The sequence below is a fragment of the Pleurodeles waltl genome, chromosome 9 (assembly GCF_031143425.1).
Source record: "Pleurodeles waltl isolate 20211129_DDA chromosome 9, aPleWal1.hap1.20221129, whole genome shotgun sequence".
Classification (NCBI taxonomy): Eukaryota; Metazoa; Chordata; class Amphibia; order Caudata; family Salamandridae; genus Pleurodeles; species Pleurodeles waltl.
Window position 1 is genome coordinate 665,256,618 of NC_090448.1, and position 25,545 is coordinate 665,282,162.

General features: G+C 46.5%; 1 protein-coding gene across 5 annotated transcripts in view; it reads right to left on the reverse strand.

Annotated features, from left to right (window-relative positions):
- SYMPK (symplekin scaffold protein) overlaps positions 1-25,545 on the reverse strand; it is a 1,084,618-nt gene that overhangs the window by 515,713 nt on the left and 543,360 nt on the right. For all 5 annotated transcript variants that reach the window (XM_069207742.1, XM_069207740.1, XM_069207741.1 and 2 more), the window contains one exon: positions 16,499-16,646. In XM_069207742.1, the coding sequence (XP_069063843.1) occupies positions 16,499-16,646 (148 nt within the window). The remainder of the gene's footprint in view (positions 1-16,498; positions 16,647-25,545) is intronic.

Below are 25,545 nucleotides of genomic sequence, written 5' to 3' on the forward strand. Positions count from 1 at the left end.
CACACATATAGGCCACAAACTTATGAGCACTGGGGTCCTGACTAGCAGGGTCCCAGTGACACATAACAAACATACTGAAAACATAGGGTTTTCACTATGAGCACTGGGCCCTGGCTAGCAGGATCCCAGTGAGACAGTGAAAACACCCTGGCATACACTCACAAACAGGCCAAAAGTGGGGGTAACAAGGCTAGAAAGAGGCTACTTTCTCACAGTTACCAAGTTGAGACCTCTATAGTCTACACAAAACCGCATTTCCTTCTTTGGAATGGGGTTTTGGTACAAGTACCACAGGAGAAGCCCATGGACTTTCAGAGTGCTCAACCACTCCTAGTTCTAACATTTTCTGCCCCTCTTGCTTTATGCAGTCCCTGACATGGTCAGGCTGCCTATAGATCTTACTTTTGACAGGTAAACTGTCTCCAGTATCTATAGTGTGCTCACACCAAGAAGTGGTACCTGGCACAGTAGAGAAGAGTTCAGAGAATTGATCTAGGAGATTTATGCAATGGTCTTTCTGCTCAGCAGTAAGACAATCAGCCAAAACTACACCTTCCACAAGAGCATCTTGTTCTGTGGAAGAGAAGAGATCAGGTAGAGGATCACTGTCTTCTTCCTGTCCCTCATCAGTTGCCATGAGCAGGGTGAGATCAGCCCTGTCATAGTAGGGTTTCAGGCGGTTGACATGGAGCACCCTAAGGGGACTCCTGGCAGTGCCTAAGTCAACTAAATAGGTGACTTCTCCCTTCTTTTCAACAATTGTGTGGGGTCCACTCCATTTATCTTGGAGTGCTCTTGGGGCCACAGGCTCCAAGACCCACACTTTCTGCCCTGGTTGGTACTGAACCAAAACAGCCTTCTGGTCATGCCATTGCTTCTGGAGCTCTTGGCTGGCCTGAAGGTTTTTGCTGGCCTTTTTCATGTACTCAGCCATCCTTGATCTGAGGCCAAGTACATAATCCACAATATCCTGCTTGGGAGCTTTTAAAGGTTGTTCCCAACCCTCCTTTACAAGTGTGAGTGGACCCCTAACAGGGTGTCCAAAAAGAAGTTCAAAGGGGCTGAAGCCCACTCCTTTCTGGGGTACCTCCCTGTAGGCAAAAAGGAGGCATGGTAGAAGGATATCCCATCTCCTGCGGAGTTTTTCAGGGAGACCCATAATCATGCCTTTGAGAGTTTTATTAAATCTCTCCACCAGTCCATTTGTTTGTGGATGATAGGGTGTTGTGAACTTGTAAGTTACACCACACTCCTTCCACATGGCCTTTAAGTATGCAGACATGAAATTGCTTCCCCTGTCTGATACTACTTCCTTTGGGAAGCCCACCCTAGAAAATATTCCCAGGAGGGCCTTTGCCACTGCAGGTGCTGTAGTGGTCCTTAAAGGAATTGCTTCAGGGTATCTTGTGGCATGGTCCACTACCACCAAGATAAACCTATTGCCTGAAGCAGTAGGAGGGTCAAGGGGGCCAACTATGTCAACCCCTACCCTTTCAAAGGGAACCCCAACCACAGGCAGTGGAATAAGGGGTGCCTTTGGTGTGCCACCTGTTTTGCCACTGGCTTCACAGGTTTCACAGGACTTAAAAAAATCTTTTGTGTCCTCAGACATCCTAGGCCAATGAAACAAGGGAACAAGTCTGTCCAAGTTTTCATTTGACCCAGGTGCCCAGCTAGGGGAATGTCGTGGGCAAGAGTTAGGAGGAACTTTCTGTACTCCTGAGGAATCACTAATCTTCTGGCTGCTCCAGGTTTAGGATCCCTATGCTCAGTGTACAAGAGGTTGTCCTCCCAGTAAACTCTGTGAGAGTCACCGACATCCCCATTAGCTTGTTTGACAGCTTGCTGTCTTAGACCCTCTAATGTGGGACAGGTTTGCTGTGCCACACTCAGCTCCTCCCTGGCAGGCCCCCCTTCACCCAAAAGCTCAGCAGTGTCTGCTTCCAGCTCCTCTGGTGTAGGTTCTGCACAGGGAGGGAATTCTTCTTCCTCAGAAGTTGAATCCACTGTAGAGGGAGGGATAGTAGGAAGTGGTTTGCTTCTACTAGCCCTAGCTTTAGGGAGCACTTGGTCCATTGTTCCAGGATCCAAGCTTCCCTGTCCTTTTTGCTTTTTGGCGTGAGCCCTTGTCAAAGCAAAAATATGCCCTGGGATGCCCAGCATTGCTGCATGGGCCTCCAACTCCACATCTGACCAAGCTGATGTCTCCAAATCATTTCCTAGTAGACAGACTACAGGTAAATCTGTGGCTACCACAACTTTCTTTGGACCAGTAACCCCCCCCCCAGTTGAGATTAACAACAGCCATGGGGTGGCTAAGTGTGTTGTTGTGAGCATCGGTTACTTGGTACTGGTGACCAAGCAGGTGTTGTTCAGGGTGGACCAGTTTCTCTATGACCATAGTCACACTGGCTCCAGTGTCCCTGTAGGCCTGAACCTCAACACCATTTATTAGGGGTAGCTGCTTGTACTTATCCATATTAAGGGGACAAGCAACTAAGGTGGCTAAATCAATAGCCCCCTCAGAGACTAACACAGCCTCTGTGGCCTCCCTAACAAGGCCAACCCCAACTAAGTTACCAATAGTGAGCCCAGCTACTCCCTTGGATTGGCTATTAGTAGGTTTGCTCCCACCACCACTGCTATTAGTAGGGACACTAGGTGTAGCAGTAGGGGTTGTAGTGGTAGGAGGCTTGGTGCTTTTCTTTGGACAACTGGGATCTGTTGTCCAATGGCCTTTTACTTTACATAAATAGCACCATGGTTTCTTTTCTTTGTTTTGATTAAAGGAGGATTTGGACCCACCACCCCCACCAGAGTGTTTTTGTGGGCCTGATGAAGACTCATTTTTAGATTTGTCCCCACCCTTGTCAGAAGACTTACCATCCTTCTTTTTGTTGCCATCTTTGTCACCCCCTGTATGAACTTTTCTGTTCACCCTTGTTCTGACCCATTTGTCTGCCTTCTTTCCCAATTCTTGGGGAGAGGTCAGATCAGAGTCCACCAAGTACTGGTGCAACAAATCAGACACACAATTATTAAGAATATGCTCTCTCAGGATCAAGTTATACAGGCTGTCATAATCAGTAACTTTACTGCCATGTAACCACCCCTCCAAGGCCTTCACTGAATGGTCAATGAAATCAACCCAGTCTTGTGAAGACTCCTTTTTGGTCTCTCTGAACTTTATCCTGTACTGTTCAGTGGTTAAGCCATAACCATCCAGGAGTGCATTCTTAAGTACTGTGAAATTATTGGCATCACTTTCTTTCACAGTAAGGAGCCTATCCCTACCTTTTCCACTAAATGATAGCCATAGGATAGCAGCCCACTGCCTTTGAGGGACATCCTGTACAACACAGGCCCTCTCAAGTGCAGCAAACCACTTGTTAATGTCATCCCCCTCCTTATAAGGGGGAACTATCTTGTGCAGATTCCTGGAATCATGCTCTTTGGCAGGATGACTATGGGGAATACTGCTGCTGCCACCATGGGTTTCTAAACCCAACTTCTGTCTTTCCTTCTCTAATTCTAAAGACTGTCTATCCAAATCCAGCTGTTGCTTTTTAAGCTTCAGTCTGGTTTGTTCCACACTCAACTTATTGAGTTCCCTTTCTAACAATCTGTCATCAGGGTTGGTGGGAGGGACATTTCTAGATACAGAGGTATGATGGGAATGAACAGAAGGAGACCTGTCCCTTACAGAGGACACCCTAACAGCTTGGCTGACAGTGTAATGTGAGAGCACATCATCTGTATGATGTGACTTCACCTCAGTAACAACTATGCTAGACTGTCTTGTAATGGGAAGGCTAAGAAGTTTCTTTCCTGAACCATTTCCTGGGGGAGTCCCTGGATCAGATTGGGAACCATTAGCTACTTTTTCAACAGATGGGGCACTTTTAGCCTTATCTTGTTCTCTAAGCATGTTTAGTAACAATTCCAAGGAAGGATTCTTCCCTACACTCAAACCTCTCTCTATGCAGAGACTCCTTGCTCCTTTCCAGCTAAGGTGATCATATGCAAGTTTGGACAGATCAACATTTTGGCCTGTGCCAGACATTTTTAGAGAGAGTTAAAGTGATAGAAAAAGAGAAAAAAGTTTGTCAGAGCTTTTAGAAAGACAGAGAAAAAAACTTTTTAAACTTTTTAGAAAGTTAGAAGTACTTTTCAGCACTTAGAAAAGAGTGAAAAGAGGAAATGCAAAACTTTTTGGCTATGTGTATATACACTGAACTTGTTTTGTATATTTTTCTCTTATGAAAAGTACAATGACAAGAGTGGTAAGTAGTCTCAAAGCACTTATCCCACCACTGCACAGCCAATGTAGGAGGCTGGACTGGCTTGTAGTGAGTACCAAGGGGTACTTACACCTTGCACCAGGCCCAGTTATCCCTTATTAGTGTATAGGGTGTCTAGCAGCTTAGGCTGATAGATAATGGAAGCTTAGCAGAGCAGCTTAGGCTGAACTAGGAGACGTGTGAAGCTACTACAGTACCACTTAGTGTCATATGCACAATATCATAAGAAAACACAATACACAGTTATACTAAAAATAAAGGTACTTTATTTTTATGACAATATGCCAAAGTATCTTAGAGTGTACCCTCAGTGAGAGGATAGGAAATATACACAAGATATTTATACACAATAGCAAAAATATGCAGTATAGTCTTAGAAAACAGTGCAAACAATGTATAGTTACAATAGGATGCAATGGGGAAACATAGGGATAGGGGCAACACAAACCATATACTCCAAAAGTGGAATGCGAACCACGAATGGACCCCAAACCTATGTGACCTTGTAGAGGGTCGCTGGGACTATTAGAAAATAGTGAGAGTTAGAAAAATAACCCTCCCCAAGACCCTGAAAAGTGAGTGCAAAGTGCACTAAAGTTCCCCTAAGGACAAAGAAGTCGTGTTAGAGGAATAATGCAGGAAAGACACAAACCAACAATGCAACAACGCTGGATTTCCAATCTGGGGTACCTGTGGAACAAGGGGACCAAGTCCAAAAGTCACAAGCAAGTCGGAGATGGGCAGATGCCCAGGAAATGCCAGCCGCGGGTGCAAAGAAGCTTCTACTGGACAGAAGAAGCTGCGGTTTCTGCAGGAACGCAAAGGGCTAGAGACTTCCCCTTTGGAGGACGGATCCCTCTCGCCTTGTAGAGTCGTGCAGAAGTGTTTTCCCGCCGAAAGAACGCCAACAAGCCTTGCTAGCTGCAAATCGTGCGGTTAGCGTTTTTGGATGCTGCTGTGGCCCAGGAGGGACCAGGAGGTCGCAAATTGGACCAGGAGGTAGAGGGGACGTCGAGCAAGACAAGGAGCCCTCTTAGCAGCAGGTAGCACCCGGAGAAGTGCCAGAAACAGGCACTACGAGGATGCGTGAAACGGTGCTCACCCGAAGTCGCACAAAGAAGTCCCACGTCGCCGGAGAACAACTTAGGAGGTTGTGCAATGCAGGTTAGAGTGCCGTGGACCCAGCCTGGACTGTGCACAAAGGATTTCCGCCGGAAGTGCACGGAGGCCGGAGTAGCTGCAAAAGTCGCGGTTCCCAGCAATGCAGTCTAGCGAGGTGAGGCAAGGACTTACCTCCACCAAACTTGGACTGAAGAGTCATTGGACTGTGGTGGCAACTTGGACAGAGTTGCTGGATTCGAGGGACCTCGCTCGTCGTGCTGAGAGGAGACCCAAGGGACCGGTAATGCAGCTTTTTGGTGCCTGCGGTTGCAGGGGGAAGATTCCGTCGACCCACGGGAGATTTCTTCGGAGCTTCTATTGCAGAGAGGAGGCAGACTACCCCCACAGCATGCACCACCAGGAAAACAGTTGAGAAGGCGGCAGGATCAGCGTTACAGAGTTGCAGTAGTCGTCTTTGCTACTATGTTGCAGTTTTGCAGGCTTCCAGCGCGGTCAGCAGTCGATTCCTTGGCAGAAGGTGAAGAGAGAGATGCAGAGGAACTCGGATGAGCTCTTGCATTCGTTATCTAAAGTTTCCCCAGAGACCCTAAATAGCCAGAAAAGAGGGCTTGGCCACCTAGGAGAGAGGATAGGCTAGCAACACCTGAAGGAGCCTATCACAAGGAGTCTCTGACGTCACCTGGTGGCACTGGCCACTCAGAGCAGTCCAGTGTGCCAGCAGCACCTCTGTTTCCAAGATGTCAGAGGTCTGGAGCACACTGGAGGAGCTCTGGACACCTCCCAGGGGAGGTGCAGGTCAGGGGAGTGGTCACTCCCCTTTCCTTTGTCCAGTTTCGCGCCAGAGCAGGGCTAAGGGGTCCCCTGAACCGGTGTAGACTGGCTTATGCAGAATTGGGCACATCTGTGCCCAAGAAAGCATTTCCAGAGGCTGGGGGAGGCTACTCCTCCCCTGCCTTCACACCATTTTCCAAAGGGAGAGGGTGTCACACCCTCTCTCAGAGGAAGTTCTTTGTTCTGCCATCCTGGGCCAGGCCTGGCTGGACCCCAGGAGGGCAGATGCCTGTCTGAGGGGTTGGCAGCAGCAGCAGCTGCAGTGAAACCCCAGGAAGGGCAGTTTGGCAGTACCAGGGTCTGTGCTACAGACCACTGGGATCATGGGATTGTGCCAACTATGCCAGGATGGCATAGAGGGGGCAATTCCATGATCATAGACAGGTTACATGGCCATATTCGGAGTTACCATTGTGAAGCTACATATAGGTAGTGACCTATATGTAGTGAAGGGTGTAATGGTGTCCCCGCACTCACAAAGTCAGGGAAATTGGCCCTGAACAATGTGGGGGCACCTTGGCTAGTGCCAGGGTGCCCTCACACTAAGTAACTTTGCACCTAACCTTTACCAGGTAAAGGTTAGACATATAGGTGACTTATAAGTTACTTACGTGCAGTGTAAAATGGCTGTGAAATAACGTGGACGTTATTTCACTCAGGCTGCAGTGGCAGGCCTGTGTAAGAATTGTCAGAGCTCCCTATGGGTGGGCAAAAGAAATGCTGCAGCCCATAGGGATCTCCTGGAACCCCAATACCCTGGGTACCTCAGTACCATATACTAGGGAATTATAAGGGTGTTCCAGTAAGCCAATGTAAATTGGTGAAAATGGTCACTAGCCTGTTAGTGACAATTTGGAAAGAAATGAGAGAGCATAACCACTGAGGTTCTGATTAGCAGAGCCTCAGTGAGACAGTTAGTCACTACACAGGTAACACATTCAGGCACACTTATGAGCACTGGGGCCCTGGGTTACCAGGGTCCCAGTGACACATACAACTAAAACAACATATATACAGTGAAAAATGGGGGTAACATGCCAGGCAAGATGGTACTTTCCTACAATGCCAACATGCATTCCTAGCGAAATAGGGGAGCCACTGGTTCCTAACCACCACCAATCCAAGAAAATTAAACATTCATGTCTAGCCTTGCTATGGTACAATGAAAACTTAAAACTAGATGGTAGAACGTTGTATATTGAGAAATGGGCAGAAAACAATATTCTCCTTGTGAGAAATATCGGCACCCCTCAGAACCCATACCGTTCTCTCAAATTAAAGACAAATTCGACCCAAATGACCTAGACTTTTACCATTTCCTTAAAATAAAATCACTTATAGCCAAACATAAACCGCCAACACCCCTGACTTACCCTACACATTAGAAAAAGTTACCAAAGGCAGTCACCCAGCTTCCAAACTGTACTCCCACCTATCCTCCACAAAAACCTCACTAAATAAACGCACACAAGTTGGAAACTCTATCAGACATCCAACAATACTCCAAAGGTCTCACTGGACTCGCCATCTATCTGGAGTAACCTTACTTCCACCATAGCTCCATCTCTAGCACAAAACAGATACTGAATTGTCAATATGGTCCACCTGACTCCAGCCAAAGTTTATAAACTAGGCCTCTGATCCTCCAACACATGCTGGAGCTGTAAGAAGGAAGCATGAGACTTAAAACAAGTGGTAATGGAGTGCACCTCGAACAGAAAGTTCTGGCAGGACATCAGTAATACAATATCTCAAATACTTCATACAAAATGGACTCCGACTTTAGCCTCTATCACACAGGGCATCCGACTGACATTAAACAGGCATTAAACAAAGAGGACCGTCTCCTATGGAACATTCTAGTCACAACTGGCCGTAAAGTTATCCCCAATGAATGGAAAGACTCATCCAAACTATTCCCCCACACATGGTGGGAATGGGTCCAATTCTAACTCACTAAACTTATACTTGAAGACAACACCAATGAAGAATGTTAAACTTTGATGCAACCTCGACAACTTTATGTCTCACTCGTCTACGGAATCTGATCACTCGATCATTCATGCATTGACTGATTGTAGTAAAGTCCCTCTTTTTGGCATGTTATCCCCACTTTTTGCCTGTTGTAAGAGTGCTTAGACTGTTTTCACTAGGTTCCTGCTAACCAGGACCCCAGTTGATTGTGCTCTCTCCTCTAAATTTGGTTGCCTCTGTACCCTTTACACCCCACAACTGGCATACTGGCGTACCCCTGTAAGACCCAAGTATATGGTACTTGGGTACCTAGGGCATTGGAACACCAGAGGTCCCTCATGTACTTCTCTGAGGTCAGCAAGACTTCAGCTACACCAAAGAAGCAAGAAGGAATCTTCCTTGGAGCGAAGGAGTCACTCCCCTGCATCTGCGACACCTAAGGCAACAACGTCCGGCTGCTGAGATCTGCTGTCCTCTGGACCTGCGAAGATTCCCCAACACAAGTGGTGTTCCTGAAGGGTCCTCTCTGCCTTCTGTCTGACGTGGGAGATGGTGAGCCCTTGCCTCTTCCGCCAGGACTGAATCCTCTGCACCTCAACTGTTGCAGCATCCAAGGCTTGTTGATCCCTGCTCCTAGGCATCTTCAAGCTTCCAGTAGCTACAGCACTCTACCTCTGCAAGGACAGATTGCTCTCTGCTGCTCCAGCAACGTAGGACTCCTCTTCAGGTGTGCTGCCTTGGCCTCACTGCGACTTACTGTTCCTGCTGCCAGTGGGTTTCTCTTGGCGGCTCCAACTGCTTTTGCTGGCTCTCCTGTCTTCTTAGGGATAGCCCGGTACTTCCCTCCAAGGGTCAAGTCCCCAGGACCTTGCCGGTCCTCTTTCGCTCTGCAAATCTTCAACAGCCTCAGTTACATTTGCTTGTTGATGGTCACCCTGACCACTGACCCGTCTGAAATCCAGAGACCATCGAGGGATAGCTCCTAGGCAACTTCAGGGACTCCTCTGCAGCTCCTGGACTCCACAGTGGGCCTTCACCCACCACCGTCAACCTGGATCTTTACCCACAGGACACTCATGCGTGGACTTGACTCTGTCCCCCTTTTTTTTTTTTTTTTTAACAGGTCCTCCATCCAGAATCCACCGCTGGGTTCCACTGGCCTGGTCCTGTTCTTGCATTATTCAAATACGAAGTCCCATGTTAGTCTATGGGAGGACCAGGCAACTTACCTCTGCTCTCCTTGTCGTTGGAGGTCTTCTAAATACTTACCTCTTGGAGTGGCAGCCATCTTGGAAGAAATAATTAAATACATGTGCTCAAGCAGAGCAGGCTAAGTAGTTTAAAAGTCACTAGGTTATGGGGGCACATGTCTGCAAGCCAGAAGGCTAAACTCCTGATTCCCATTAATACTAAATAGGATCCACTACAGACCGAACTATAGACCAACTATTCTCAACTCTCTTGAGCGCTAAGTCAGCTTTGTATCCAAAGATACGGGAGCCATCGAAGGGCATGTCCATCAAAGACGACGTGATATCCCCCGAAAAGCCACCTAAGGGCCACTGTCAATGAAACCGCTTTACCTAGCTAGTTGGTCACGTTGAGTCCTCGAATTGTGAACTTTGCTGCATCTCTCCCGCCTGTTGCCACTTTCGAGAGCATGGCCCAGGTCTCCTCTGGGACCGTAGGCAGCACTTGCACAACTGTATCCCACAGAGCATGGGAGTAGCAGCCCAAAAGGCATGCAGGGTTTTCAGACTGCAGCATCTTAGATTTCCTATTTGGATCTGGAGAAGTGGTAGGAAACATGCCAGGGTTAACATGGGAGGTGGAGGCCTGGACCACTAAACTCTCAGGGGTGGGGTGTTGTGTGAGAAGAGTTGGGTCCCCTGGGATGGGGCGACAGGCGATTGTCGTGTTCACAGGCACCCCTGTGTTGTGTATGGACCATGTACTCAAAAGGACATCTATGAGGGCCTCATTAAATGGGAGGAGCAGTTCAGATGGGAAGACTCCCAGCTGACGTACCTCTGTCAAGACAGTCTTGACCACCACTGAGGGCAAGTGAAGATCTCTGCACCATCGCAAAAGATGCTCCTTCCTCCATAGCCACAGTAGGGAGAGACGGCATGTCAGCATCTGGGAAAGTATCCAGGCCACTGGCTTCACCCAGTTCCTCACACCAGTCCATGCCATTTTCGTAAGACTGGACTTCTTCAGGGTCCATCCCATACCTCCCTGAGACCAAGCCCATAGGAATAGGCTCAGGATCCGATATGGGAGGCAAGGCTCTTGATATGGCATCGAGGGACGACCCTCTGACTCCGTATCAGATTCAGGGATCAAAATGGGGGTGCTGCTGGTGGGTGCCAGGAGCATCTGCATTGGGACCGGCACCAAGTAAGGTACAGGTGACATGACTGGCGTCAGTCCAGATCCAATAAAGCAGGGGCAAGTGCCACCAGTATGGAACCAGCAGGGGCTCTGCTGAGCCAGCGGGGCCCAAAAGCAACTGAGGGGTCAGTTTGCCCAAATATGGCGCAAGTCATAAAATTCTTCCCATTGGGCGGGTGTTGCTTTGGCTCCCGGAAACTCAGGGAAGCTCGGAATCAGCCCAGATGCAGGCTCAACTGGTTAACAAGACCCAGAACGTGGACGTTCCCACGTCTCGTCAATGACTTCTTATACTTGGACTTACTCAAGTGTCCCATAGATTTCGAATGGGACAAAGACCTCTGATTCCGCAACCAATCCCGGGGCCTTCCAATCGACTGGGACCTCCACCAGCGCAGAGTTGGACAACAGCCACCATTAGCTTGAGGGAGCACTCCTTCAAAACCTTCAGGTTCATTGCATGGCAGTTGGAGCATGACTTTGGGTCGTGGTCGCGTTCAAAGCACCAACAAGTAAACAAAGTGCAGGGCCGTCACCAACACAGGCCGGTGACAGATGCAGCAGGGCTCGAAAAACATTGAAAAAAGGTCAGTCAGAAAGTGACTGAAGGGGTAGATAATCCCATATCTGCGCCGGCACAGAAAGAAAAGAACTGACATCAGTGCAATGCTTACACAGGTGCAGCACACATCACTTTAAGCTTAGAAGATGATGGTGCATGCAAATCCGATCAATGCCGCCTACAGGCGCGCAGGGGTACTGCTCAAGAAAAATCTTCTGGATCTAGTCGACGCCTGGGCTAACTCTAAGGTGAGGAATGTGCAGCTAGAAGTCTCTTTCAAATTGCTATATCTTTATCCTCCTGAGCCGATCCGCTGTTTTCCTGATTGAAATTGAAGATTTCGTGCGCCTCTATATCAAATTGGGTCTCAAAGTCAAACAACAAAATAGTTACTTACCGCTAGGAGTACTTCTGCAGCTTGAGGATTTTTCTGGATTCATATGCTGTGCATAATGTTTTCACCAACTAGTGGTTGGGTCAGGAATTATTAGAATTGTTTTTTTTTTCTCCTTTGTTCTAGATGGTGCCAACCATTTGCTGTGTAGTCCTTCCCTCTGTGACATCAAAACACCCTCCCCCGAAAGCCCTCTGCATGGAAAACATCTTCACATTCTTTTTTCCCCTTTTTCTTTAGTGATTGTATACTTTTTATTGCTTCCCAGCATTTTCCTTTCTTGTTTTGCCCTTCCTGTTTATCAGTTTTCTAATTTCTGGGGAGGTTGGAGAGTCACACATGAATCATAAAAATGCTTGTAGATGCAAATCTTCTCCTACAAGTAACCAATTTGTTTCACAGCTTGAATCACTTCTGGTTTCACATGCTGTGCATGGAGATGTTGCCCTGATTTGAAGGTTGGGTTGAAATGAGTCTGAGAAGCAGAACAGGTAATCTGTCACACCTCTGCCACTCAGCTTGCTGAACACCCAACACAGAAATGTTTTGATAAAGTGTGTGATGAAGATTGTGTGGCTGGTATACTGATGACTTGAATGGAGATATTAACTATGAATGCAAATGTGCCTCCTTTCTTCCTTGTAAAGTATCCTGGTCTCAGTTATAGCTCTACACCAGTTTTGTTGCACATCTGGATTAATGGGACTACCCTGGTTTGATATGACTACATTGCAATGGTCCCTTTCCTGACCAGTGTGCCCTTCTTTGATGTAAATAGGATGACAAACTGGTTTTACTTTCCTGGTCCTTCTCCTTTCCTGAAAGTACTACATGACTGTCCTTCATATTTCAAGCTTCTATAGTGGTTTTTCTGCATGGATATTTGGAACATAGAAAAAGTTGCCAGTTGTATTGCCTTTTCGGCAAGCAAATTTATGATGACTTTTGGTGGGAACAGTGGATTGGTACTAATAACCAATTTGTCTTTGTGCATCTGTAAGTAGGACTCGTGTTGTGAGCACTTGTAGTTCACTACCTGTTTACAAGTATGTGGCGGCGATCAAGAAAGCAGAGTCAGGTGGTTGAGATCTGCTTTGTGCGTCGGTTCGAATTGTGATTTCATGAGTAATGTTAACAACTAGGTTTATATTCCAAAGCTGTGCAAGCATCGTTCTTGGTGGGGCTACCTTCTTTACCCCTTTAAGAAACCTTTTGATCAATGGAATATTGAAGAAACCTCTTCCTATGACCCCTCTACTGTATGCTACTATGGCAGAGAGGTGAACCTTGAAGGAGGCGTATGATAAACCCTCATATGAAAGGTGGGTGAGGTACTTTACCACTGTGGTGTCTCCTGTCCAGTTACCTTTTGTTCCTTGCCTGTCACAGCTGTGTATTAATATGTTCCACTTTGTTGAGGAGCAGTTCCTTGTGCTCCTTCTTTTCTTGCTTCTTTGAGGATCTCCTTAGTTCTCTGTGGTAGACCTCGCTGTTCAAACTCTAAAGGCACAGGAACCATGCTGCCAAGCTGAGAGTTACTGGCTCTGACTTGTATAGCTGGCCTCTTTCATTGTTAGGTCTTGGTAAGGTGGTAGTTTTTATCATTCTGCCCTGAGCCATCGCCACCAGATCTGAAAACCATGTCTGCCTGGCCAACTGAGAGGCAAGGAGTATCAGCGTCATGTGTATTTTTCATCATATAACATAAATGGCATCATTGGACTTTGGGTATTGGGAGGGGAGTGGGGGTGGGGGGGGGGGGGGGGCTCTAGCATATGCACATCCCCTGGCCCAGTCGATCAGTCAGTCTGAACCTATAATGAACCTTTTGTATGGTGAACCACAGGAGCTTCTTGTGTTTTTTGTTACTGCCTTGTTGGTAGGTGTCCTTGAAGCCTATTGTTGTCATACAGTCTTCTTTCGGCAAGCACAGGATGACATTCTGTAGGGTGACCATCTTTCATTTTTGTGACCTTATGAATTAGTTTAGATAACCAGGGAGGCCAGTTCCAAGGGTTTACCACCAATGTTATCTTTTGTCCTGAGCCCATGGGATTTTTTGTGTTTATGCTTACCCTAGTTCATCAGCCTTTTGGTAGTTTTAGATTCCGAGGGAAAATGTTTCTGCTCAGCCCCGGTGCACCCCTGTGTTACATGGCACTTCAACTCATCTTTATACACTATTTACAACTTCTCCCTCTCTTTTTTGACAACCTCTTTGGATCCGTCTCCTACACGACCTCGGTGCCTTTGACATGCTCCTAATCACTGGTGAGGCAGAGTTCCTCTGATGTTTTGGACTGTGGCATGACAATGTACCCAACTCTGTTTCTTACTGGTCTTAAGGGTCTTTGGTGGGGATTGTGCACATGTTGCAGCTCTTGGTGTTGTGGTCCATTAGTAGGCAAAGACTACACACCTCGGGTTGCAGTCCTGTGCGTTCTTGCGGTGGCACTTTGAGCAGAAGCTAAAAGGGGTATGGCTCTGTCCCTTATGTACATTCTCACCCACGTTCTTGCTCTGCTTCCAGACCCAATGGCAGAAAAAAGAATCTGAAGGTGGTGACCATGGCATATCCTTTCAACATCAACCGTTAATGGCATTTTTCTCCATGGTGTCCTTTGTGGGATCTAACCAGTGCGAGCCTTCACAGTGGGATAGTAGCACTGGTAGAGAGGGCAGCCTCTCCTCAGATCTTCATCCAGAAATCTTTCTGCTATTTACACCTCTCTTCTTGTCCATTTAGGGAAATCGCAGCTCATGTTAAACACGTGCTATAGACAGCAAAGGAATGCAAATCAGCCTTTACCCAGCATGACACTCACCCTACAGCTAGTAGAGAACAACTGGTCCAGTGACCCAGTGGTAGAAAGAAGCAGCATTACCCCAAATCCTCTGACCTCCCCCACCACAAAAATCACCTTCAGTCTGGCAACTTCAAGTGTTCTGTTGGAGAATGCTGGTTGCCCTTAACTAATAATTTTTGGGAAAGACATCCAGGAACTTACATTTTTGTAAGATATTTTGAAATGCAGGTCTGATAGCAAGCTGACCATTAAACCAGGTCTTCTTGTAGTACCCCGTGGATGCCTGCCCCTATAGTGAGCAGCCTTTAATCCTGAAACATCCCCACTGCTAGAAAATCTTTATCATAAAATATTAATGCGATACAGAATTCCAACACTTGCAAGACTTAATGATACTTTGTAGGTGGCACATATAGTTCCCTGGTACACTTATCTTACTCTGAATATTTTTGAGCCAGTTTGAAGTGACTACTGGGCCTCTGACATTTTCCAGTAGACATAATAATGCCAACAGTTTGGAGTCTACAGGACACAGGTCATAGTAGCACAATGAGAGTTTGCCCATTTTTACTTTGGGAACTAGCTACAAACCCCTTTGGCCATTTGGGAACCAGTTCTATTTTGGACTGGATTTACTGCAAATTGGGCATGAATTCAGGAGAACTGACTCAGACCCACTTAGCTACCCTTCAAGTGTGGGATGAAAAGCATATGACATTTCACCAGAGTACACAGAAAATCCAGGGGCCTTACAGGTTCTTATAATTTCTACCCAGTGTTGCACTGGCCACAGTAGTGTAAGTAGTGTAAGCCTCATGTATCTGTAGCCTGAGTGTGTTTATATCCTTCCAGAAAACTGCTTTGCATTAGTGCAGGGAAGAGTATATCAGAAGCTCCCATTACTCCCCAGGCATGGTGCTCAGAACATCCTGCTGCTCACATTCTTGATAATGCTCAACAAAATTTAAAGCTGTAAATGGGACAGCTTGATCTCCTGTTGTCATGAAAGTGTCTCCTATTCACAATGGCAAACCACTGCTTAGCTTTAAAACATCCTTACTATAAGCATCACCACTGTGCAATCCGTGCAATGCAATGGGTGCATTCTTTGCTGGGGCAAGACTATAGGAAGCCTTCTCTAATTTTCTGAATTACTTCCCTTGTTTCTTGTAAAATTGCTTCTATCACAATAGCGAAACTTATCTTTGTGGCAGCCCCTTGGGAGTCTTCTGAGACCTTGGTAACCTCAACAGGTTGGCTATGGCTTATAACTGTTCACTGACCTTAGAGCCTATCCACAAATTCATTGAAACTTACCTGTCTACTTCTACTGTCAGTCTAAGTAGCCTCTACTCCTAACACTGCTTGAGCTCCTCTTCGCTTCATTCTTATGTTTCTTCTATACATCTACCTTTAGTCTCCCTCTCACCTGCCTTCTATGCCCCTCATTCTTTCAATACATTCCCATCTTCGTCGCATCTTGCTTTGACTGTTTCCGATATAGACTCATGCTCTGCCGTCCTGCTTCACTTTTATCGTTTTGTGCGTTTTACACATCTGAATCTGAGTACAGTTTGTTCCTAGCTGTTCTTGATGGTTATGCCCTCCTTCAATTATAGTGTCTTTACTTATTTACGCATTTTACACCTAGAAGTTGGATTCCTGGAACCCGTTGTGTGTTACAATTCTTATTTTTTTTTTTTTTTTAAACTTGCCGTACCTTCTCCACAGACAAGCATGATGATGGAAGAAAAAAAAAAACACAAAAAGCAACTTTTGAAGAAGAGAACAGGCTTCAAGTATTTCTTCACAGAAACTGGCATCTGATCATTAATGCGTGTGGAGTGCCTGACTTCCAAGGCTGAAACCTGAATTTACTTTTAACTTATTTTACCTTTGTCTATCTAGCCTCATTAACAAGGGGCATTCATACCTTTCTATGCCATCACACCTTTTTTAACCAGGTACCACATATTTCAGAAACAGGAGGCCACAATGGTAGAAGTGTTAGAATAACAGTGTTAACAGAACAAAATATATATACTCTCATAGCAGGAGACAGCAGTGAGCAGAATAAACCTAGATTATTGCATTGTGCATATTGTCAGTCTACCTGTATCCTTGTCTGCTCCAAATAGCACTGAAGGTGGAATAGGGTGGACAAGCAACTGGAGGTAATTCAGTGCAAATTTTTCCACATAATCTCGCAGTTGCTCCTTCTCATACATGCGCTTGATGAACAGTAATGCCTGCTGGCGCACCTGAGACAGGGAATAAAAATAGACAATTTAACCCACATACAATACAGAATAACTCCACCTCTTCTTGAATCTGTGGTCATCCCAATACATTTTAAGCAACTTGTAACACATGCTACTTATTTGTGCAAGCCAACAAACTCCAATGTAATTCACAAACTTGATCTTTTATCAGTGCTAAAGGATATAAAAAAAGTGATTTCAAAGGGGAGCTACAAAGGAGAACAGGCTGGAATTTTATGAAATTACCAATGAAAACAGGTTCTTGTATGGTTGGGCTTGGAGAATTCTGCAATGTGGAGCCTCAATGGCAAAATGCTCTCCTTTTCCACGGCAGATACAATGGAAGACAAAAATTATGCACATGCAACTTTAGGTCACTAGATAACATTGCTTTCCAATCTGTTCAATAACAATGCATTGTGAAAGTTGTGGATCTGGTTAATTTTATATTAACCTGAAAGTAATGATTTGTGAAAGGAAAACCAAAGAGTAGAGAACATGGTGCACCTGATAGCATGACGTTATCAAGGAACATTGATAAACGGCAGTGTTCCACTGCTGGTGTCTTTCAGATTTGTATTATGATTAAAACCACACATAAAATAATAGCATCTCCACTACCTTTCAAACTTTTCAACTACAGTAAAAGTGGTGTTTTGCAGTTAGGGGCCACCTTCAAATTACAAAAGCACATGTTTACCATGTGATAGAATTGACTCAACTGAGAAAAAGGTGGATCATATGTGAGGCTATAAAAGATAGATTTTTGTGACATTAGGTACAGGCATGTTGATAAAGCACACAGTGGCATTTTGCAATACATAACCAGTAAGTATTCATCCATCCCTGTCTCTTGCCACGCCGCCAGCGACTCTCACTTTTGCAATCATGTCCAGTTTCCCTCGGCCCCAAGCATTACAAATGTTGCCCAATACAGAAGTACATAGTTGCCCCTGATATTGGTTCCATTTCCCCCACTCCTTACTCCATTTGTGCAGACTCTCGTTACTTTAAAAAAATGCCTTCTCAGATTGCATACATCAGTCCATAGCGCTCTTCCAATCCCACAACTGTGGTGCAGCATCAATTCCCCCAAAGTTTGCCTATATTTTGTTTGGCTACCATGAGTCCCAGAGAAACCCAAAGGCGTTCCCATATGAGTGAGATCTGTATCACCCCAGATGCTCAGGAGGCACCATTTCACCTTCAGCTCCAGTCTGACTCCACACACTTGACACACAGGCCACCACTGCCGTCCAATACATCTGTAGCACTGGACACTCCCATATCAAATACTAAAACGTACCTAGTACTCAGCACTTTTTGGGGCAGAGTACTGCGTCCACTTTACCCATTTTCAGCAGTGTTGTAGCTGCATACTAAGAACGATCTTGAGCTGTATGAGACAGAAGTGTGTTCTTATGGCCACCTCACGTGAGAAGGCCAAGGTTTCAGGCCACTATACCTCCCAGGTCCCTTTCCAAGGTCTCCCTCAGCCTCCCTCAGTCAGGTCAAGGTGTCAGGTGAGTTATTTAACAATTTTTGATATGTGAGGGAAATTGCCCTTTTGGGTAAATTGTTGTCAAGTAATCTGACCTAAAGGGGCAGGACTCCGGAAGATCTTCTCCTTTAGAGATCGCTTAGTATACGGCGTGACGGACCTGCAAGTGTCTATAAGTCTCGGTGGGAGCCACCTGATGGTCGTTTTGCAGCTCTGTGAAGGTAAGTACCTAGCTATTCCTCCACAAATCTCCCACTCAGGACAGGCCTATAAGATCCCACTTGTCGAACATGCAGGAAGCTGGCCTGCTCTCTAGAGGTAGCTATGGACGACCAATCAAGACATACAAAGCTATTGCAATACCACTACAGTCACACAACACTTAAACACATAAAAGAACCACACAGTGTTACAAAATTAAAGGTACTTTATTATAGTAACAAACACTAATACTGTATAGGCACTACCCTGACTCGAGGTCAGACAACACACTATTATATACACATTAGGAATCAGTAAACAGCATACCCCAACGACCAGGACAGCAGAGTAAGTACCTGGTTTTCCCCAAAATACCAATAGGATGACTTATGAAAAGGATTGTGCAAGAGCCAACCAAGACGCGAAGAACCCAGAGGTGGATCGTGACAGAAGAGGACCTGCAAAGGAAGGGGACCAAGTCCCGTTTGAGTTGGAGTGTCCGGTTGTGGCATGAGCCACTACCCACTCTTCTGTGGGTGCAGGACCAGGTTGACAGTGGACGAAAAAAGGTCAGCAGTGCAGCACAGGTGCCGAAGAGGAGTCCCAGAAGTGATGCAAGTGAGAAGAAGGTTTTGCGAGGCGGAAGGGGATCAGCAAGGTCCAAAAGACTAGACCCAAGGAAGGGAGTCCGGGGTGACCCTCAGCAGCTGGGAGAGTCCCAAGAAGAGAAGGCAGCTGCCACAGGCGACTCGCGGACAGCAGGCACAGGAGTCGCAGTGAGGCCGACTCAGCACACCTGAAGAAGTATCCCAATTCGATGGAGCAGGAGGCAGGACACCGTGCATTGCTGGGGGCCGGGGCTACACAGTGCCTCAAGATCCCTTGGAGGAGGAGGAACAAACAAGCCTTAGTAGCTGCAAGAGTTGCAGTGCACAGGGGTACTGTCCAGCAAGGAGAGGCAAGGAATTACCGTTTCCCAAGTTGGACAGCTGGTAGAGAGAACCAAGGGGACCACTCCAGATGACCATCACCTGTGATGCACGTTCCACACAGCTCCGGAAGAGAAAAGATCCACGCAGCTGGTCGTCGCTGCAAATGCAGGTGAGAAACTCCTTCATTCAAAGGGAGATTCATTCTTAATTCTTGTGCAGGCTGAAGACTCGTCACCCTCAGAGGATGCACAGCCGGGGGGGATGTTGCAGTTGCTAGAAGGAGCCGGAGAAACAATGTTGCAGAGTGGATTTGTGGCTGAAGTTGCAGATTGTCAGTTCCTGGAGTCTCAGTTGCCAGAAGATGAAGTAAACAATGCAGAGAAGTCCTGCTGGAATCTTCCATGTCGAATCGAGGATCCATCCAAGAGGGAGACTCTAAATAGCCAAGGAAGGGGGATTGGTCACCTAGCATGGCGACCCCCTATCAGGAAGGGGCTGTGACATCACCTACCTGACCTGGCCACTTATATGCTCCGGGGGGCCTCTGCCCACCTTGGATTCAAGATGGCAGAATCGAGCGGGCCACCATGAGGAGCTCTGGGCACCACCCCTAGGGTGGTGATGGACAGGGGAGTGGTCCCTGGACTGGTGCAAACCGGTTTATATAAGGAGGGCACCAAATATGCCCTTCAAAGCATACTAGTGGCTTGAGGAGGCTACCCCTTCCAAGCCATGTAACACCCATTTCCAAGGGAGAGGATGTTGCCTTCCTCTCCCACAGGAAAACCTTTGTTCTGCCTTCCTCTGCCTGTGCTGGTCAAACAGCAGGAGGGTAGAAACCTGTCTGAGGGGTGGCAGCAGCGTGGGCTGCCCAGGAAACCCCAGAAGACTGGTACGAGCAAAACTGGGGGGTCCTCTAAGTAGCCCGAGAGTGCATGGAATCATACAACCAATACCGGCAACAGTATTGGGGTATGATTCCGACATGTTTGATACCGAACATGCCCATGTTACGAGTTACCATTATGTAGCTGGACACAGGTCCAGTACATGGGTAAAATGGCTTTCCGCACTTACGAAGTCCAGTGTAATGGAGCTGAAGGTTTGTTGGGGCACCTCTGCTCATGCAGCAGTGCCCTAACACAGAGGTACCTGCACCCTGCCCTCTGGGCTAGGACGGCCTACCACAGGGGTGACCTGCAGTGACCTATAGTGAAAGGGTGCATGCACCTTTTCGAGCAGGGTGCAATGGCAGGCCCACAGACATTTCATATGGGCTCCAATGGGTGGCATAATACATGCTGCAGCCCTTGGGGAATGTCTGTTGCCCCAATGCCGTAGGTACCATATACTAGGGACTTATATGGGGGCACCAGTATGCCAATTGTGGTGTATGCAAAGTCTTAAGCAACCAAATTTAGTGGGAGAGAGCACTGTCACTGGGGTCCTGGTTATCAGGATCCCAGTGAAAACAGTCGAAACACACTGACAGCAGGCAAAATGTGGGGGTAACTATGCAAAAAGAGGGTCTTTCCTATACAACTTCGACTGCAGTGCACTGGGCTCCTGCTAACCAGGTCCCTAATACCAGTGTCACCTCCCCAAAACAAGACATCCGGTCACGTGAGCCCCAAGTGACCTGGCCCTTCAGCCCCCTATAAGCTCCCGTTGCAGGCTGCATGACAAGGTGCTCCCAAAATTGAAAACACATGTCACACAGCCTGTGTGCCATGTCTGCCACCACTCCATGCAATATATTTAAGTCACCCCTCTAGCAGGAATTACAGCCCCAAGGTAGGGTGCATTATATTACATGTGAGGGCATACAGGGAGTGCAGAATTATTAGGCAAATGAGTATTTTGACCACATCATCCTCTTTATGCATGTTGTCTTACTCCAAGCTGTATAGGCTCGAAAGCCTACTACCAATTAAGCATATTAGGTGATGTACATCTCTGTAATGAGAAGGGGTGTGGTCTAATGACATCAACACCCTATATCAGGTGTGCATAATTATTAGGCAACTTCCTTTCCTTTGGCAAAATGGGTCAAAAGAAGGACTTGACAGGCTCAGAAAAGTAAAAAATAGTGAGATATCTTGCAGAGGGATGCAGCACTCTTAAAATTGCAAAGCTTCTGAAGCGTGATCATCGAACAATCAAGCGTTTCATTCAAAATAGTCAACAGGGTCGCAAGAAGCGTGTGGAAAAACCAAGGCGCAAAATAACTGCCCATGAACTGAGAAAAGTCAAGCGTGCAGCTGCCACGATGCCACTTGCCACCAGTTTGCCCATATTTCAGAGCTGCAACATCACTGGAGTGCCCAAAAGCACAAGGTGTGCAATACTCAGAGACATGGCCAAGGTAAGAAAGGCTGAAAGACGACCACCACTGAACAAGACACACAAGCTGAAACGTCAAGACTGGGCCAAGAAATATCTCAAGACTGATTTTTCTAAGGTTTTATGGACTGATGAAATGAGTCTTGATGGGCCAGATGGATGGGCCCGTGGCTGGATTGGTAAAGGGCAGAGAGCTCCAGTCCGACTCAGACGCCAGCAAGGTGGAGGTGGAGTACTGGTTTGGGCTGGTATCATCAAAGATGAGCTTGTGGGGCCTTTTCGGGTTGAGGATGGAGTCAAGCTCAACTCCCAGTCCTACTGCCAGTTCCTGGAAGACACCTTCTTCAAGCAGTGGTACAGGAAGAAGTCTGCATCCTTCAAGAAAAACATGATTTTCATGCAGGACAATGCTCCATCACACGCGTCCAAGTACTCCACAGCGTGGCTGGCAAGAAAGGGTATGAAAGAAGGAAATCTAATGACATGGCCTCCTTGTTCACCTGATCTGAACCCCATTGAGAACCTGTGGTCCATCATCAAATGTGAGATTTACAAGGAGGGAAAACAGTACACCTCTCTGAACAGTGTCTGGGAGGCTGTGGTTGCTGCTGCACGCAATGTTGATGGTGAACAGATCAAAACACTGACAGAATCCATGGATGGCAGGCTTTTGAGTGTCCTTGCAAAGAAAGGTGGCTATATTGGTCACTGATTTGTTTTTGTTTTGTTTTTGAATGTCAGAAATGTATATTTGTGAATGTTGAGATGTTATATTGGTTTCACTGGTAATAATAAATAATTGAAATGGGTATATATATTTTTTTGTTAAGTTGCCTAATAATTATGCACAGTAATAGTCACCTGCACACACAGATATCACCCTAACATAGCTAAAACTAAAAACAAACTAAAAACTACTTCCAAAAATATTCAGCTTTGATATTAATGAGTTTTTTGGGTTCATTGAGAACATGGTTGTTGTTCAATAATAAAATTAATCCTCAAAAATACAACTTGCCTAATAATTCTGCACTCCCTGTATATGCATGAGCAAATATGCCCCTACTAGGTCTTTGTCGATTCCTAGACATAGTAAGTGTACAGGGAAGCCATTTTAAATGCATGTGCTGGACACTGGTCACTACGAGTTCCTTAGCTACATTATGGCTTCTCTGAACCCTGGGATGTTTGGTATCAATCATCTCAGAATAATAAACCCTCACTGATTCCAGTGATGGAATTATTATGAAATGCACAGAGGGCAACTTAGAGGTACCCCCTGAAAACCTACTTAGCTACTAGTGTGTTAACTGACTGGTCAAAGCCAGTGCAGCAACCCTAGATGGAGTTTTGGTGCTTTGAGGTGAGGGCCAACGCTGTCGGAGACCCAGAACAAAGGCCTGCTCTGGGCATAGGTGCTAACACCTCGTCCAGAGCAAGATGGACATTCCAGGGCAGGGAGCTTCGAAGGCCTAGCCACCTTTGAAAAGCAACCCAGGTCTCTCCAAAAGGCAGAGATTATCAACCCCCTCCACCCCCGTACCACACTTTTGGTGGCAGCAGAGGAGGGAAAATTAGTTACATTTGGAGGAGTGCCCACTTCATGCCAGTCCCTCAGCTGAGGTGGATGAGCTGAAGTGGACACTACTTTTCAAATCCCTCCATCTCGCTTAGAAGGAATTAGACCACTAGGGTTAATGTTATGCCCACTTCCTAGAGGAAGTCGTCATAAGGGTGTGGCCACATTAAAGGTGGGCAAGCCCATTGGCTACCACATGGCACTCCCTTTAACACCCCTAAATTGAGTATTTAGGTGGCACCCCTGAGCCCTAGAACTCAGATTTCAACAACCTAAGATGACCAGGACAAAAAAGAGTTGCACTGACAGACAAGGAAAAGAAGCAGCTGACCTGGAACCAGCTCCTCCAGCCTGCGTGCTGACCTTTAAGGCTCCTGCACAAACCTCCAACTCGTTCAGCCTTCAATAAAGACTCAAGTCTCTTGGAGGTACTAGATTTGCCCAAGGAAAATACTCTGCGACTATTGGAACCAGTGAAACAGGACCCCTGAAGTGACCACTGTACCAGACGTCCATGACCAGAGGCGAAGCCAACCAACTGTGCCAAAGCAGTTCCCCAGCTGCCCAGAGACTGAGTTCAGCGTGGTCTCACCTATTTTGGACTCTCTCCAGATGCCTGCAGGCAGGCCCCTTCTTCCAAAGGCTTGTGCTGAGAAATTCAGGCACTTCCAGCAACCACTGCACTCCTGATCCCTGACCCTAGCTGAGGTGGGCCATCAGTGCCAACGACAGCCCTCAGCTCCTAAGAGCTCAAGTCCACCCTGCGTCCACCCCTGCCAGACTCCTCAATGACACCTGCAGCCTCACCACACAGGACCCCCCCTGACTGCGAGTGCTCCAGGGTGAGGAAACCAGACGCCGATGCAACTGTCACCCCTATGTCCCCGAGCACCTCAAGTCTACCGCCACAGGGTCAAATTCCCCTAGGAAACAATTGGACACCCAATGCCTTACTGCGCCTGGTCGCCTTACTGCTGCCCGGTGTGACCTGTTGGAGTGCTTCTGATCATTGTCCAGTACTTACCTTTGCTCCCTGAGCTCGACCTCATAAGTCATTGTTAACTCTGTGTTTCCTTAAAACTGTTTTCCTAAATAGGGTAATATTGAGAAGAACTCTGAAAATTGCACTGTTTATTTCTGAAACTGTATTTATGCTTAAAGGTTTACTTACCTGATTACGACGTTCTTGGGCTTGAAATATATAAAAAAAAAATCTAAATTGGTCTCGGATTTACTCTGAGTGTGTGTCTCATTTAATATCTTTGAGTACAACAAATGCTAAGCACTACCTTATGATAAGCCTAACTACTTGCCCACACTCCCACAAAATAGAACTAATTGGGGATCCACTGGACTCTCTGCACAGTGTACTTCATTTCAGTGCAGTATGTAGAGTCAGCTTCCTACATGCACATTTCCAAAAACTAGACTGCTGGGGGAGTCCAGGGTGGCTTGACTTGGGTGACTCACCAGGATTGCTTATCCAGAATCCCTTGTAAACTTCAAACTTTGGCTAAACCACACATTTTCCTCACATTTCTGAGAGGGAAACTTATTAATGAGTGGGAAGTCACAAGCTTTCTACCAACTAGTGCCCACTCACGTCACCTAATAAAAATGGTACTTCAATTGTGTGGGTGGCCTTATGCCTGCGACAGGAAAGAGCACAAAACCCAACACGGACAGATACATTTTTTTTTTAAACTGAAAACAGACCCCTTTTTGCAATTTTGAAAGCTGTGAAATATGGTCTTTAGCTTAGCAGGCACCTAGAGAAACCTAACAAACCTAGACAATTCTGAAAGCTAAACATCTGGGGGAGTCTAAAATGGTGTGCGTTGCATGAATACCATGATTTATTTTATAGACAGTGCCCAGCAAACCTCAAACCTTGGCTAAAACATACATTTTTCTCACATTTCTGTGAAGGAAAGTTCTGTAATCTGCAGGGATCCACACATTTCCCATCACCCAGCATTTCCAAATCTCCCAATAATAAAATCACTTGTGTGGGTGGGCCAAGAGACCGTGACACAAATGGCCCTAAAACTCTACATGGAGAGATCAGCGAGGGTGTCTGGCTTGACTGCCATCTATAGAAAACTTCAAGCTACAGACATTTTTGAAAACTAGACACTTAGCGATTCCAGGGTGGTGTGCTTCGCTTCTACTGAATGATATTTTCTTATCCACAATACCATCAAAATCCCCAGACGTTGCCTAAAATCACACGTTTCTGTGATGTAAACTTCCAGAATCCGCAGGGATCCATAAAATTCATACCACCCAATTTCCCCACCTGTCCAGGTAAAAACACTACCCCACTTGTGTGGCTGGGCCAAA